We start from the raw sequence: 14,541 nt of genomic DNA, 5'->3' as shown, positions 1-14,541 counted from the left end.
CCTAAAGAAGAGTGGTTGGAAACCATAACAAGCATAACAAGGAGACATACCTGTGGAAGAGGTGGTGAGAGAGTTGTGGGCATATTCCACCCACGGGAGAAAGGTGCTCCAGGAGGTGGAGTTGCGTGCAGCCACGCAGCGCAGAGCAGACTCCAGATTTTGATTCGCCCGCTCCGTCTCGATGTTAGATTGCGGAAGGTAACCAGAGGAAAGGCTGGCTGCTGCGTCCACCGCCATACAGAACTCCTTCCAAACCTGGGAGGAGAACTGTGGACCTCTGTCCGAGACGATGTCAACGGGGATGCTGTGGCGCTTAAACACGTGAAGGACTAGGAAATTTGTGTTTTCAAAGGCAGAGGGTAACTTGGGAAGGGGTACGTAATGGACACACTTGGAGAAACGATTAATGATCGGTAGAATGATGGTGTTACCTTCAGAGGGGGGTAGGCCGGTAACGAAGTCAAAGGTGATGTGGGACCAAGGGCTGGTGTCCAGCTGGGGGCAGATGTAAAGTCTTTCCTTGGGCACAGACCGCGCAGGCTTGGACGGACTCCCGGGTGTCTTTAACTAGGCTGGGCCGCCAGAAGTGTTGTTGTGCGAACTGGATGGTGTGGGTGATTCCGGGATGACAGGTAAGTTTGGACTTGTGGGCCCACTGAAGAACGTCAGAACGTGCCAAATTGGGTACAAAAAGCTGGTCCGGAGGTCCACTCTTAGGATCCAGTTGGGTTCTCTGATCCTTTTTTATCACCTGTTCAATCTGCCCCAACGAAGTAGGAAGCAGGAAGGATGGGTTCCGGTACTACTGGGCTGGAGGGGGGTGAAAAATCAAGAGAGGGTGTCAGGCTTGCCGTTGCGGGAACCAGGGCGGAAGGAGAGGCTAAAGTTGAAACGGCTGAGAAATAGGGCCCAACGAGCTTGTCGGGGGTTCAAACATTTGGCGGAACGGAGATAGGTGAGATTTTTGTGATCGGTTTATATAACAAAAGGAGAAACGGTCCCCTCCAGCCAATGCCTCCATTCTTCCAAGCCCCAGACGGCCAACAGCTCACGATTTCCCTCGTCGTAATTCCCTTCGGATGGGGAAGGCGATGGGAAAAGAAGGCACAATGATGTAATTTCTGGGATTCGGGGTCCCGCTGGGAGAGGACGGCCCCTGCCCCAGTGTCAGAGGCGTTCGGATGCAGCAGGGGTCCAATGGAATGGGGAGCTGGTGGAGGTGAAACTGGTGAGAGGAACGGCCACTTTTCTGCAATCACGGATGAATCGATGGTAGAAATTGGCGAAGCCTAGGAAACGTTGCAGCTCTTTGCAGGTGGAGGGAATGGGCCAGTTGACGACTACTTGGATCTTTGCCGGGTCTGATTGTAACTGTTCTTTGGCAATGATGTATCCCAAGAAGTGTACGGAGGAGAGATGGAATTCACACTTTTCTGGTTTCACAAAAAGGCAGTTCTCAAGCAGGTATTGGATGACTTGGCGGACATGTTGGTGATGTTCCTCGGGGAAGCGCGAGAAGATGAGGATATCATTTAATAGACAAAGACGAACCGCTTGAGCATATCACGGAGAACGTTGTTGATGAAGGTTTGAAAAACTGTGGAGGCGTTGGTTAACCCAAAGGGCATGACAAGATCATTCAAAGTGTCCAAGGAGGGGATTGAAAGCATTTTTCCATTCGTTCCCCTCTCTAATGCGGATAAGATGGTATGTATTCCACAGATTCGATTTGGTGAATATCTGGGCGTCGCAGAGGGGTTCAAATGAAGGGTCAATGAGTTCAAATGAAGGTTCAATGAGGGGCAGCAGGGATTTATTTTTCACAGTGATGTTGTTGAGTCCCTGGAAGTCGATGCAGGGGAGAGTGGTATCCTTCTTTTCAATGAAAAATAATCCAGCCCCCACCGGGGAAGAAGAGGGGCAGATGAGCCCAGAAGCAAGGGATTTACGGATATTGTGTTCCAACGGAACATGTGGCGATGTAATGGACTTGGAGCCTATCCCAGCTATCATGGGGCAGGAGCCTGGGTACACCCTGAATCGGTTGCCGACCAATCGCAGGGCACATACAAACAAACCACCATTCACACCTACGGGACTAGAGAATTAATACATTAGCGGGTAGCCAAGTAATCAATTTGAACGCACGAGAAGGAATCATGAGAGTAGGCCTGTGTACCACGAACAAGCGTAACTACTCCGGCGCTGGATTCCTGGATCTGGCAGGCTTATATGCAGGTAGTGATGAGTCCTCATTGATAACAGGTGTGTGAACGAGGAGGTGATGATTGCTGGGGACAGAAAGAGGGAAAGGCGAGGCACAAAGTGCCACCCAAGTTCCAAAAAAGGAATTGCAGGGCACAGACCATGACAATAAGTTGCCAACAGAATTGACATCAAGTGTGAATGTTATGTCCAGGTTAAAAACTCTTCTTTTTTTCTCATGCTTTTTAGAGCATTTCCACTTTGAAATGATATTTCTTGCACTGCACACTGTTTTAATTGTACTTTTTATTTTTCTCTTTGTTTTAAATGATATAAGCCGTTTTTATTCTTTGTTTTTAAATGCTTTTAATCATGTAAAGCACATTGCGTTACCTTGTGGATGATATGCGGAACCCGGGAGAGATTGACAGTTGTGGCGGGTGGCAGAGGTTTACTGGAGGGAGGAACGGCCGAGAAAAGACAATGGGGATGACAGAAAGGATTTCAACCGGTGATGTACAGATGAGTCCAATCGATGTCCGGATTGTGTTTCTGGAGCCGGAGGTTACCAAGGACTAACAGAGTTTCCGGGGAGGGAATGACAAATAGCTGGATGGTTTCACGGTGATTTCCGGAAATGAGCAGGCTGAACGGTCCACTTTGGTGGGTAACAGGGGCGATGAGACGCCCGTCCAAGGCAGTGACTTTCTTAGGGAATGGGAGAGGCTCGAGGGGAAGCTGAAGCTGACAGGCCAGGCCCTCATGAATAAGGTTGTCATCTGCACCGGAGTCAATGAGGGTGGTAACAGGGGTGTTGCGAGCGGGACCAAGAATACACGAAGGAACGGTAATCAGGGAGGGAGAGCTGGGAGAGCTGTGGGTTTGGCTCAACATTACGCTCTCGGGTCATGCTCAGCCCGCTCTTTTTGGTTTGAGGGGGTAGGTGGCAATGAAGTGACCTGGCTGTCCACAATAAATGCACAATCGATGAGTAACACGGTGCTTATGTTCCAGGGGTCTAAACGGGTCTTGCCTAGTTGCATGGTCTCCTCAGGTCTTGTGGTTGGTGAAGAGGGTGCAACGGGGGTTCAGGGTGCAGCGGAGTGGTTGGAGGCGTTGTGCCCGTGGACGGTGCTCTACTGCGCATGCTCATTCCTCGCTCTTGAGCTCTCTCCCATAGCCGATTATCCAACTTAATGGCCAGTGAGATCAATTCCTCTAGTGAGGTGGGTTCGTCCCTGGTTGCAAGCTAGTCTTTAAATGGCTCTGATAATCCTTTCAGAAAAATCCCAATTAACGCGGCGTCGTCCCAACCACATTCACTCACGAGTATTCTAAAGTTTATGGAGTACAACACCACTGAACTTGAACCTTGGGTGAGGGCTAGGAGGCGCCAAGTGGCTTCTCTACCCTTGATGGGGTGGTCGAAAACCTTTTTAAGCTCATACGCAAATGAGTCAAATGACGCGAGGACATGGGAGGAATTCTGCCAAAGCTCATTTGGCAGCTCGTCCGCTCAGGAGGTTAATGATAAATGCAATCTTGGATTTGTCCGTGGGGTAACTAAGCGGTTGAAGGTCAAATATAGACGTTTAATAGGAATTGGCTACATAAACCTAGGTTCGGGAGGAGGCACGTGAGGCTCTTTGTACGGGAGGCGGGGTTGATCCGAGGCTGCGGGCTCGGGAGGAATACGCACGGAAGGATTGCTGAAGTGGCTCTGGCAGGACAGGAGGGATACTTGTCGTGTCAGGGTATTCAAAGATTCCATTATCTTGCGGAGGGCTTTGTCCTACCTGTCTAGGGCTTTGTCCTACCTGTCTATTTGCGCGCCCTGTTGGGCGAGCGCTTCCCTCCACGCTTCTGGTGTTGTTGGGTCCATGATGGCCAGAGTATTCTGTCACGATACTCATCGTATCAGCTTTGACTGGACCCAAAAGCAGAATGAATCTGAGGGAGTAGATTAGAATGGTTTATTGAAGGTTGGCTCAATGTAAGGATATCCAAGGCGAGATGGTGGACCGTCGGGACAAGGAGCGAGCAGGAAGCGGGGACGTGAGCAGGTGGGATACCTTGGCGGCGTAGCCGGAGCGGACATCGAGGCGGGGGGCACGGGAGGAGCACTGGAGACGAAGGAGAACACAAGGCGATAAGAATGGTTTTGGGAAAGCGAGTGACTTACGTACGAGCATGTGAGGGTCGGCCTGTGTACCACAATAAAGTGTTAACAATCGAGCGATGGTTTCCTGGATCAGGCAGGCTTTGAGGCCGGCAGTGATGAGTGCTGATAGAAGACAGGTGCGCGGTCAAGGTGGTGCTGATTGCTGGGGGAGAGAGAGAGAGGGAGGCGAGGCACGAAGTGCCACCCAAGCTCCAAAAAAGGGGACTGCAGGCAACGACCATGATATTAAGAGGGAATTTTGGTAGAAAATAAGTATTTGGTCAGGAACAAAAGTACATCTCAATACTTTGTTATATACCCTTTGTTGGCAATGACAGAGGTCAAACGCTTTCTGTAAGTCTTCATAAGGTTTTCACACACTGTTGCTGGTATTTTGGCCAATTAACCATGCAGATCTCCTCTAGAGCAGTGATGTTTTGGGGTTGTCGCTGGGCAACACAGACTTTCAACTCCCTCCAAAGATTTTCTATGGGGTTGAGATCTGGAGACTGGCTAGGCCACTCCAGGACCTTGAAATGCTTCTTACGAAGTGACTCCTTTGTTGCCCGGGCGGAGTGTTTGGGATTATTGTCATGCTGAAAGACCCAGCCACGTTTCATCTTCAATGCCCTGATGGAAGGAGGTTTTCATTCAAAATCTCACCATACATGGCCCCATTCATTCGTTCCTTTACACGGATCAGTCATCCTGGTCCCTTTGCAGAAAAACTGCCCCAAAGCATGATGATTCCACCCCCATGCTTCACAGTAGGTATGTTGTTCTTTGGATGCAACTCAAGCATTCTTTCTCCTCCAAACATGACAAGTTTAGTTTTTATCAAAACGTTTTATTTTGGTTTCATCTGACCATATGATATTCTCCCAATCCTCTTCTGGATCATCCAAATGCTCTCTAGCAAACTTCAGACGGGCCTGGACATGTACTGGCTTCAGCAGGGGGACACGTCTGGCACTGCAGGATTTGAGACCCTGGTGGGGTAGTGTGTTACCGATGGTAGCCTTTGTTACTTTAGTCCCAGTTCTCTGCAGGTCCCCCCCGTGTGGTTCTGGGAATTTTGCTCATCGTTCTTGCGATAATTGTGACCCCACCATGTGAGATCTTGCGTAGTGCCACAGATCGAGGGAGATTATCAGTGGTCTTGTATGTTTTCCATTTTCTAATAATTGCTCCCACAGTTTATTTCTTCACACCAAGCTGCTTACCTATTGCAGATAGGTAAGCAGATTCTACAATTTTGTTTCTGATGTCCTTTGACAGCTCTTTGGTCTTGGCCATAGTGGAGTTTGGAGTGTGACTGTTTGAGGTTGTGGACAGGTCTCTTTTATCCTGATAACGAGTTCAAACAGGTGCCATTAATACAGGAGGCAACAAGTGGAGGACAGAGGAGCCGCTTAAAGAAGAAGTTACAGGTCTGTGAGAGCCAGAAATCTTGCTTGTTTGTAGGTGACCAAAAACCTAAATTTCCACCATAATTTGCTAATAAATTCTTGAAAAATCAGACAATGTGTTTTTCAGGATTTCTTTTCTTATTTTGTCTCTCATAGGTGAGGTATACCTGTGATGAAAATTACAGGCTTCCCTCAATTTTTTAAGTGGGAGACCTTGCACAATTGGGGGCTGACTAAATACTTTTTTGCCCCACTGTAGAATAAAATATGGAGATGGTTTCCATCCATCCATTTTCTACCGCTTATCCCAGGTCGGGTCGCGGGGGTCGTAGCTTTAGCAGGGGCGCCCAGACTTCCCTCTACCCAGCCACTTCATCCAGCTCTTCCGGGGGTGTCCCGAGGCATTCCCAGGCCAGCCGAAAGACAAAGTCTCTCCAGCGTGTCCTGGGTCGTCCCCGGTGTCTCATCCTGGTGGGACATGCCTGGATTCACCACGCCAGCGAGGCGTCCGGGAGGCATCCGAATCAGATGCCCCAATCACCTCATCTGGCTCCTCTCGATGTGGAGGAACAGCGACTCTACTCTGAGATCCTCCCGGATGACCGAGCTTCTCACAATAGCTCTAAGTTTCATCGGCAGCTAAAATAGGTTATTGTTTTATTGGAACACTTTCAATAGTATTTTGGTGTTTGTCAGTGGGATTTTGTTGTCCATTCATCCAGAAAATAATTTGTGACCCATAGGTGTTTGATGGGGTTGAGGTCAGGGAGCTTAAATATTTTCACACCAAACTCATCCGAGCTTTCTGTACCTTGCTTTGTGCACTTGGTCACAGTCATGCTGGGGGGGGGAAAAAAGCTTTCCTCAAACTGTACCCACAGATTGGAAGGCTAGAATTGTTCTAAATTCTTGGTCAAATGATGAATTAGGATGCAGTGGGAACCATGATTTATTCATTTTTTTAATGTGTGTGTAATACGTTTGTCCATATAGTGTATACTATGTATTCGAGTGTAGAAATGAATTAACATTTTAACAGAGCAAATGCACTTTGATATGTAAGACACACTATATTCTTCCTTTGCGGAGCATTTCTTAACCATTATTATTTTTAAACTTATTATCATTGATTATTATTAATTTATTTTATTTTATTTATTATAGTCATTATATACTGTATATATCCTATCCTTAACCTCCAAGGTGCTTACCCATGATGCTGGCCTTGCCCAGGCTGGTAATGGACTCGCCATAGTGACGTCGTGCCTGGGGCGGAGAGGTACAAGGGCTGGCAAGGCTTTCGGAGTCCGATATAGATGTTGTCTCCTTGGGAAGGTTCAGCAGTGTGAGGCGAATTTGATCATATGGCGTGGGGCTGGTGGTGTTGTACCTGCCACATCGTAGCCACACAATCAACATGAACTTTGACCTAAAACACATCATCCTTGAGCAGATGCACCAAGACATAACTGCACTCAAAATGACATTAGCTGGCGGACACTTCCCTAAATGTCCGAGTCGAGGCGCCCTATGCGACACCTGGACGATCGTCCCCCTGGAGCATCGCTCGTCAAACATTGCATTTCAAACTGCCCATATGTGTCTTAGGTTAATCAAACTCTCTTGCTGTGTCATTAACATCAGAAGAAATCAAAATAAAAAAGATGTATCAAGAATAATGGACTTGTATGGGATCTGCTGAGATCTGGAGCCAACAAAATCTAAAACGCCACACATACTCAATGTGTTCCAAATGTCAACACTGTGGCTCAAGGGAAAATACAGTATGTCATCTGCAAAACATGATCGTATGAACAGCTTCTCAAACTGTTGCTTTAAAATCTGTGTCGATTAAGGACATTTAACCAAAGATTATTTTGATTTTGTGCTTTTATCACTTAATACCAGCACTTCAAACCAAGCGCTTGAATTTAGTCTTAAAGATGTACAGGTTGTTATGGGATCTCGTCAAATGAATCATAGACGCCCAATACAAAAATAACCAGCCATCCATTTTCTCCTACTTATTCTGTTCAGGGATGTCGAGTCAGTCACAGGGATGACACTTTAGAGACAAACAATCATTCACATTCACACCGATGGACACTGAAAGGGAATTCTATCCTCAAGCCGACGCATCTGAATTAAAATCAAGCTGTGTGAACCACTACACTGTCTCGGGCGACAAATGTACATTACAACTTGACTTACCAGTGGATTTGAACGGGTGCAATGTTACTGTAGTGCTTTAAGATAAGAGGTTCCAATCTGTATGCCTAAAAGAGCAGAGAGAGAAAAAATTATTTGGGGTGAAGAAACATTACCTATTTTCTATGTTATTCTACATTGTTTTCTCATCTTAGTTACAGTAAAAACCTCTAAGTTCGAGTGCAACCAGTTCTGGGAAGCTGTTCTACCTCTGATTTGTTTGTATTAACGTGATGTCATTTTTTCCCAGAGACCAAGCAAAAAATGGGCCACGGTCCATATCTGGTACATCCACAGTTTCTGACCGGCCCTCGCAAAGTCTTTATGAAGTCAACACAAAACGCACTGACGCGTTTCTGCGATGTTACGCGTGCGTCACATTGAATGTGGCAGATCCTGTAATCTAATCTAAGTAAATAGGAGGACCTTCATTAAGAGACTACCTACAAAATGCACAAAGTTAATGCCTCTTATTCACCCATTCATCCACAGAAATACATGATATTGCCAAAAGTAGTTGTTCCCCCATCCAAGTAATCGTAATCAGGTGTTTACAATCACTTCCATGGCCACAGGTGTATAAAATCAAGCACCGAGGACTGCAGACTGTTTTTATAAATATTTGTGAAGGAATGAGTCGCTCTCACCGGCAAGGTGGAGGACTGGTTAGCACATCTGCCTAACAGTTCTGGGGACCGGGGTTCAAATCCTGGCCCCGCCTGTGTGGAGTTTGCATGTTCTCCCCGTGCCTGAGTGGGTTTTCTCCCGGCACTACGGTTTCCTCCCACATCCCAAAAAGATGCGTGGTAGGTTGATTGAGGACTCTGAATTGCCCATAGGTGTGAATGTGAGTGCGAATGGTTGTTTGTTTCTATATGCCCTGCAATTGGCTGGCGACCGGTTCAGGGTGTACCCCGCCTCCCGACCGAAGATAGCTGGGAGGATAAGCGGTAAGGAAAATGGATGGATGGATGGATGGATGGATGAGTCGCTCTCAGGAGCTCAGTGAATTCCATCGTGGAACTGTCCATTCGTGAAATTTGCTCTCTCCTAAATATTCCACTGTCAGCTGTATTATAAGAACACAGAAGTGTTCGGGAATGACAGCAACTCAGCCACGAAGTGGCAGGTCACGTAACCTGACGGACCAGGTTCAGCAGATGTTGAGGCGCATAGTGCGAAGAGGTCACCAACTTTCTGCAGTCAATCGGTACAGACCTACAAATTTCATGTGGTCTTCAGATTAGTTCAAGAACAGTGCGCAGAGAGCTTCATGGAATGGGTTTCCGTGGCCGAGCAGCTGCATTCAAGTCGTACATCAACAAGTGCAATGCAAAACGTTGGATGCAGTGGTGCAATTATAGTTACAGATTCAGCACTGAAGGTGGGTTCTATGTATATACTATGCGTGTAACCCCAATACATATGTAGCGTCTTTTCTGACCCCTGTTGTGACTATTTTTCATAATGTTTAAAACCACATTTAAACATTTAAAATAGTCAAACAAGTGTAGGAATTGTGCACTGTACTCGTGTAACGGGCATGCAAAGGGAGGATAACTGAATGCATGTCAACATCATTCATTGCGCGTTTTAATAGTCTTAACGATCCTACAAGGTCTATATCTATATAAAAAAAAATAAAAAAATGACAGCTGCATATTAAAAGTCCAAAACAACAAATTGTGTACTTGTTCCAACCTTAAGACTACATTGTTAAAATCACTGTATTCACTGTAATCACTGAGAGAGACTGCCTTCTTACGTCACAACAATTTTATCTTTTAAGATGATGACCCTTCAACAATTACCTGTTCAATGGTATCATCACGCTTTCCATTAGTGGTATTCTGTGGTTGTGTCACATCATGAAATACGCACACACAAAAAAAATCCAAAGAAAAAAAATGGTTTATTCTTGAGAAGCGCATTGACCTGAAGTCTTACAAGATATGCTGAAGTCTCACACGAAGTCTCAACTTTAGAGGTCAACATTTGAGTTGTATTCTAAATGTACGACAAAGGTGCATTCAAAAGTAGAGCGGTTCAATTGTTATGTCATTTGAATTTGAAGTGTAAAGCTGACAAAATGCCTGGCTCCCAAGATTCCCACTCTTCCATGATCTGGGAGTAGATACAGTACAACACGCCAAAAGGGAGATGGGTGATGTTCACGTTGTGTGGCTTGACATAGCAAATGTGAATCAGTACTGTACAAGCTGATTGAGTTCTCACAGGAAATATTTCACATTCCAGCTTGTGTCAACACCATCATAGCCAAGTATTTCAGCAGTCTGCACATGTGCTTCTCTTGTGAGGGATTAATGACAGGCTGGCATCAGTTGGAAGTTGACATCGCTTAGAGCTGTTCAATCTCTCCAATTCCCTTTGTTGTGGCGAGGTAATCCTCATCGAGGCGAAGTAAGTCGCCAAAGCGCTGAAATCACTATCAGGAGGAAGACTCCCTGTGCTGAGAGGGTACATTGGTGACGTGACAACCATCCCACAGATCGCCCCATGTAAGGACCATCTCCTCAGGCTCCTTCATGAGCTGACAAGCCATCAAAGTCCAGGGTCCTGTCAATTAGGAAAGGGGTGAGAGATGAAAGAATGGTGTTCACAGCTGGTGGGGAGAAGATGACACAGAAACCTATCCAAAGACTTGGCAGAGAGTATATAGCCGACCTGTCTGAGAGGCAGATGGGGAATTTGGCCCAGAGGCAGCTGAGAGAGGGGCTCATAATGATTGACAGCAGCCAGTTTACCAGGAAACTAAAGGTGTGGTGCTATCAGTTCACTCTCTTTCAGATACAATCATCCTCGGCCGGCAAGATTGGCAATTACAACTTCTACTTTAGGTAGTGGTTGGACCTTCTCCGCTGCTTCTGTGACACAGGCCTCTTTGCCTACAGCACCCACTGAGGTTCATAAACCTTGGATACAAACAGGAGAATACCCATCTTGTATTCGAGCTGAGGGAATCCATGGATGAGGCAGTGAAAGGTGCACGGATGACTGTCTATTGAAGGCGTAAATGGAGGCCCAAGGGGAGGTGGACCAAGCCATCAGCAGGCTGGAACACAAGGAAGTCCTGGGGAGAATCCAACACAACAGAGTCGCACGGGGGCAGAGGAAGACCATGGTTGTGGAAGAGGTCTCACAAGTGGAGCAGGACTGGGACCTCATTAAGGCTGCATCCCAGGGGAGACAAGGAGCAAGGACCCATTGGAAGGAGGTGATCAACATCTGGCCAACCCCACAGTCATGGCTCAGCTTCCTTGTGAGGACAGTGTATGACATGTTTTGTGATCCCCAAAATCTCTCCCAATGGTTTGGAGGTGAGGAGAAGTGCTCACTATGCATCAAAGTCACTGCAGGACTTCAACACATCCTAGAAGGGTTGAGTGTTGCATTTTTGCAGGGCCACCTCAAGTGGCAGCACAACCCGGTGCGGAAGGATCCCCGGAAGAAACCAGATTGAGACAGTCGACATGCAGACATCCCATTCCTCAGACCAGGAGAGGCTAAACAAAAGTCGACACCTATATTGGGAAGACCAAAACCCCTGCGTACTCCTGGGAAGACATGGGAGATGCACGTCAATCTGAGCACCTAGCTTGTCTTTCCAACAATGACCACAGTGACATTAAGAGCAGACACTGTGATGTGGTCCGCACTGCCAAAAACTTCCTCATCATCGAGCTCAACGTGCCATGGGCGGAAGGAATATCGTCAGCATTTGGAGTCAGGCAGTTCAAGTACTCTAATCTAGCAGCAAAGTGTAGAGAGGGGCGCTGGACTGCAACCATCCACCCTGTAGAAGTGGGTTGCAGGGGCTTTGTGGGAAAGTCAGCAATCCAGCTCCTCTGGGTTGCCAGAATTTCAGAGGCAAGCTCGGGTATGTGGTGGAGGAGGCGGACGAGTCAAGCTACTCGGAGCAAGGATAGTAATTGGGGCGCAACAGCCCAATGAGGGCAGCTGCAGGGTTTGGCGTGGAGACATCCCAATCAAGCCACTGCCCTCCTCCAGGAGATGTACTGTTAAAAGGGGGTGAAAAGTCCACGGATTGTGGTACCAGCTGATGAGCCTGCAGCTGCCCAAAAGTGTGTGGGAGGAGGCACAGCAGGCACAGATGCAAAGCAGGAAATCATCACCTGTACCATACAATGAACTCACCACAGGGTCAGTGGGATGGAATATGTTGAAGAGGCGTTTGCAGATTGAGGTGGGGAGGATATGGTCCTGGACGACATTGCTTCCTGGACGGATGCCTCGTAATGCCAAGAATACTGCCAGAGGGGAGCCCATGCAGAAGAAATTCTCCACCTGAAAGATCAAGAAAAAGAACATTGCTCTTGAAAGGGGAAAAGTCAAATATAGTATACAGAACCACATAGGGTGAGAAGCTCGGTCATCCGAGAGGGGATCAGAGTCAAGCCGAGATGAGGTGGCTCGGGCATCTAGTTAGGATGTCCCGTGGCCTTCCTGGTGAGGTGTTCCGGGCACCTACTATCGGGAGGAGGCCCCGAGGACGACCTAGGACACGCTGGAGAGACTGTCTCCCGGCTTTCTTGGAAACGCCTCGGGATCCCCCCAGAAGAGCTGGATGAAGAGGCTGGGGAGAGGGAAGTCTTGGCTCCCCTTCATAAGCTGCTGCCCCCGCAACCCGACCACAGATAAGCGGATGATGATGGATGGATGGATGGACAACCACATCACATAATTTTAATAACCTTTCATTTTCTATTTTTTCAACCAAAAAAAGAAACTGTACAAAGCCTTATTTAATTTTACTGTATATCAAGTTGAATCCACTTTTTTTTTTAAACCTATTGACAACAATGAAAGTGTACAGTATACAATAGTGTCAGGGATTCTGTGGAAAAAGTGTGCGGTAGACATATTCAAGTCTTTCTTTTTTCTTACAAACCCCTATTCCAATGAAGTTGGGACATTGAATAAATTGTAAATAAAAGAGTATATAATGATTTGCAAATCCTTTTCAACCTATCATCAATTGAATAAACTCCAAAGACAATCTTCAAACTGATAAACATTTGTTTTGTTTTGTTTTGCAAATATTCATTAATTTTGAATTGAATGCCTGCAACACTTAAAAAGAGCTGGGACAGGGGCATGTTTACTACTGTGTTATATTACTTACTTTTAACAACACTCAGTAAGTAATTGGGAACTGAAGACACTAATTGTTGAAGATTTGTAGGTGGCATTCTTTCTCATTCTTGCTTGATGTACAACTTCAGTTGCTTTACAGTCCGGGGTATCTGTTGTCGTATTTTGCGCTCTATAATGCGTAAATGTGCCACTTATTTTCAATGGGAGGCAGGTCTGTAGTTCTGGCAGGCCAGTCTAGTGCTCACACTTCTTTACTACGAAGCCACACTGTTGTAACATATGCAGAATGTGGCTTGGCATTGTCTTTCTGAAATAAGCAGCGTCCATGAAAAAGATGTTTCTTGGATGGTAAACGTACGTTGCTTCAACATACCGATGTGCAAAATACTCATGTCATTGGCACTAACACACCCCGAAACCATCACAGATGGTGGCTTTTGAGCTTTGCGCAGATAACAATCCGGATGGTCCTTTTCATCTTTGGCACCGAGGACACACGTCCATGATTTCTTAAAACAATTCGAAATGTGGATTCGTCAGATCAGAGCACACATTTCCACTTTGCGTCAGTCCATCTCAGATGAACTCAGGCCCTCACGTTTTTGGATACTGTTGCTTTTTCGGATTGCCTGCCTGTGTACCGACCTCTGCCCGTATATTAAACCTCTCTTTTTTTAAACTGTCCATTTGTAGTGGAGTCGTGCATTTTTGGCTCCTGTCCTCTGTTATGTTCATGACAGGACGGACTGGCCATAACATGGACCCAGCAGACTCAGACCCGGTTTGCCAAGCCCTTCGAGCGCAGGGTCAACACCTCTCAAAGCAGGATGAGGAGCTTGCTGCCTTCCACCTTCATCTAGAGGGACTGTCAGAGCATCAGGACAATATGATGAGACAGGTGGCCTCACAGTTTGAAGTTCTTATGAAAACGATTCAGAAGAAGGAACCAGTTGGCACAACACCCGATACCGCCACGGTAACAACGTTTCCATGTAAAGCAGTCACCATCCAGCCACCTCCGCTGCTGTCTGCTCACAGCTCTCTCGACCGGAGAGGTTCTCTGGAGATTCTGGGAATATTAAGCCGTTCATCACTCAGTGCGAACTCTACTTTGAGCTGCAGGCAGCTGCCTTCCCCACCGACCGGTCAAAAATCGCTTTTGTCATTTCCCACCTGACTGGTCGTGCGGAGGCTTGGGCTACTGCTGAATGGAGCCATAATTCCGCCGCGTGTCATTCTTGGGCTTCTTTCATAAAGATGATGGAGCAAAATTTCCAGTATTCCACACTAGATCGTGAGACAGCTCGCTCCCTTGTCACCTTACAACAAGGGTGTCAGATTACGCGATTAAGGTTCGCATTCTAGCAGTTGAGAGTCAGTGGAAAAACATCAATGACACATATATGTAGATAGGGCGTCTGC

General features: G+C 46.8%; 1 protein-coding gene across 2 annotated transcripts in view; it reads right to left on the bottom strand.

Annotated features, from left to right (window-relative positions):
• The window catches only part of ddhd1b (DDHD domain containing 1b), a 48,192-nt gene that overhangs the window by 5,835 nt on the left and 27,816 nt on the right, over positions 1-14,541 (bottom strand). Inside the window, exons 9-11 of one of the 2 annotated variants that reach the window (XM_061704899.1) lie at positions 12,160-12,309; positions 7,987-8,051; positions 6,987-7,165 (exon numbers count right to left, since the gene is read on the bottom strand). In XM_061704899.1, coding sequence (XP_061560883.1) covers positions 6,987-7,165; positions 7,987-8,051; positions 12,160-12,309 — 394 coding nt within the window. The remainder of the gene's footprint in view (positions 1-6,986; positions 7,166-7,986; positions 8,052-12,159; positions 12,310-14,541) is intronic. The other variant, XR_009770334.1, reaches the window with a different exon arrangement.

The sequence above is a fragment of the Phycodurus eques genome, chromosome 18 (assembly GCF_024500275.1).
Source record: "Phycodurus eques isolate BA_2022a chromosome 18, UOR_Pequ_1.1, whole genome shotgun sequence".
NCBI lineage: Eukaryota > Metazoa > Chordata > Actinopteri > Syngnathiformes > Syngnathidae > Phycodurus > Phycodurus eques.
The sequence above is the reverse complement of the archived record's forward strand: the minus strand, read 5'-3'. Positions and strand labels throughout refer to the sequence as shown.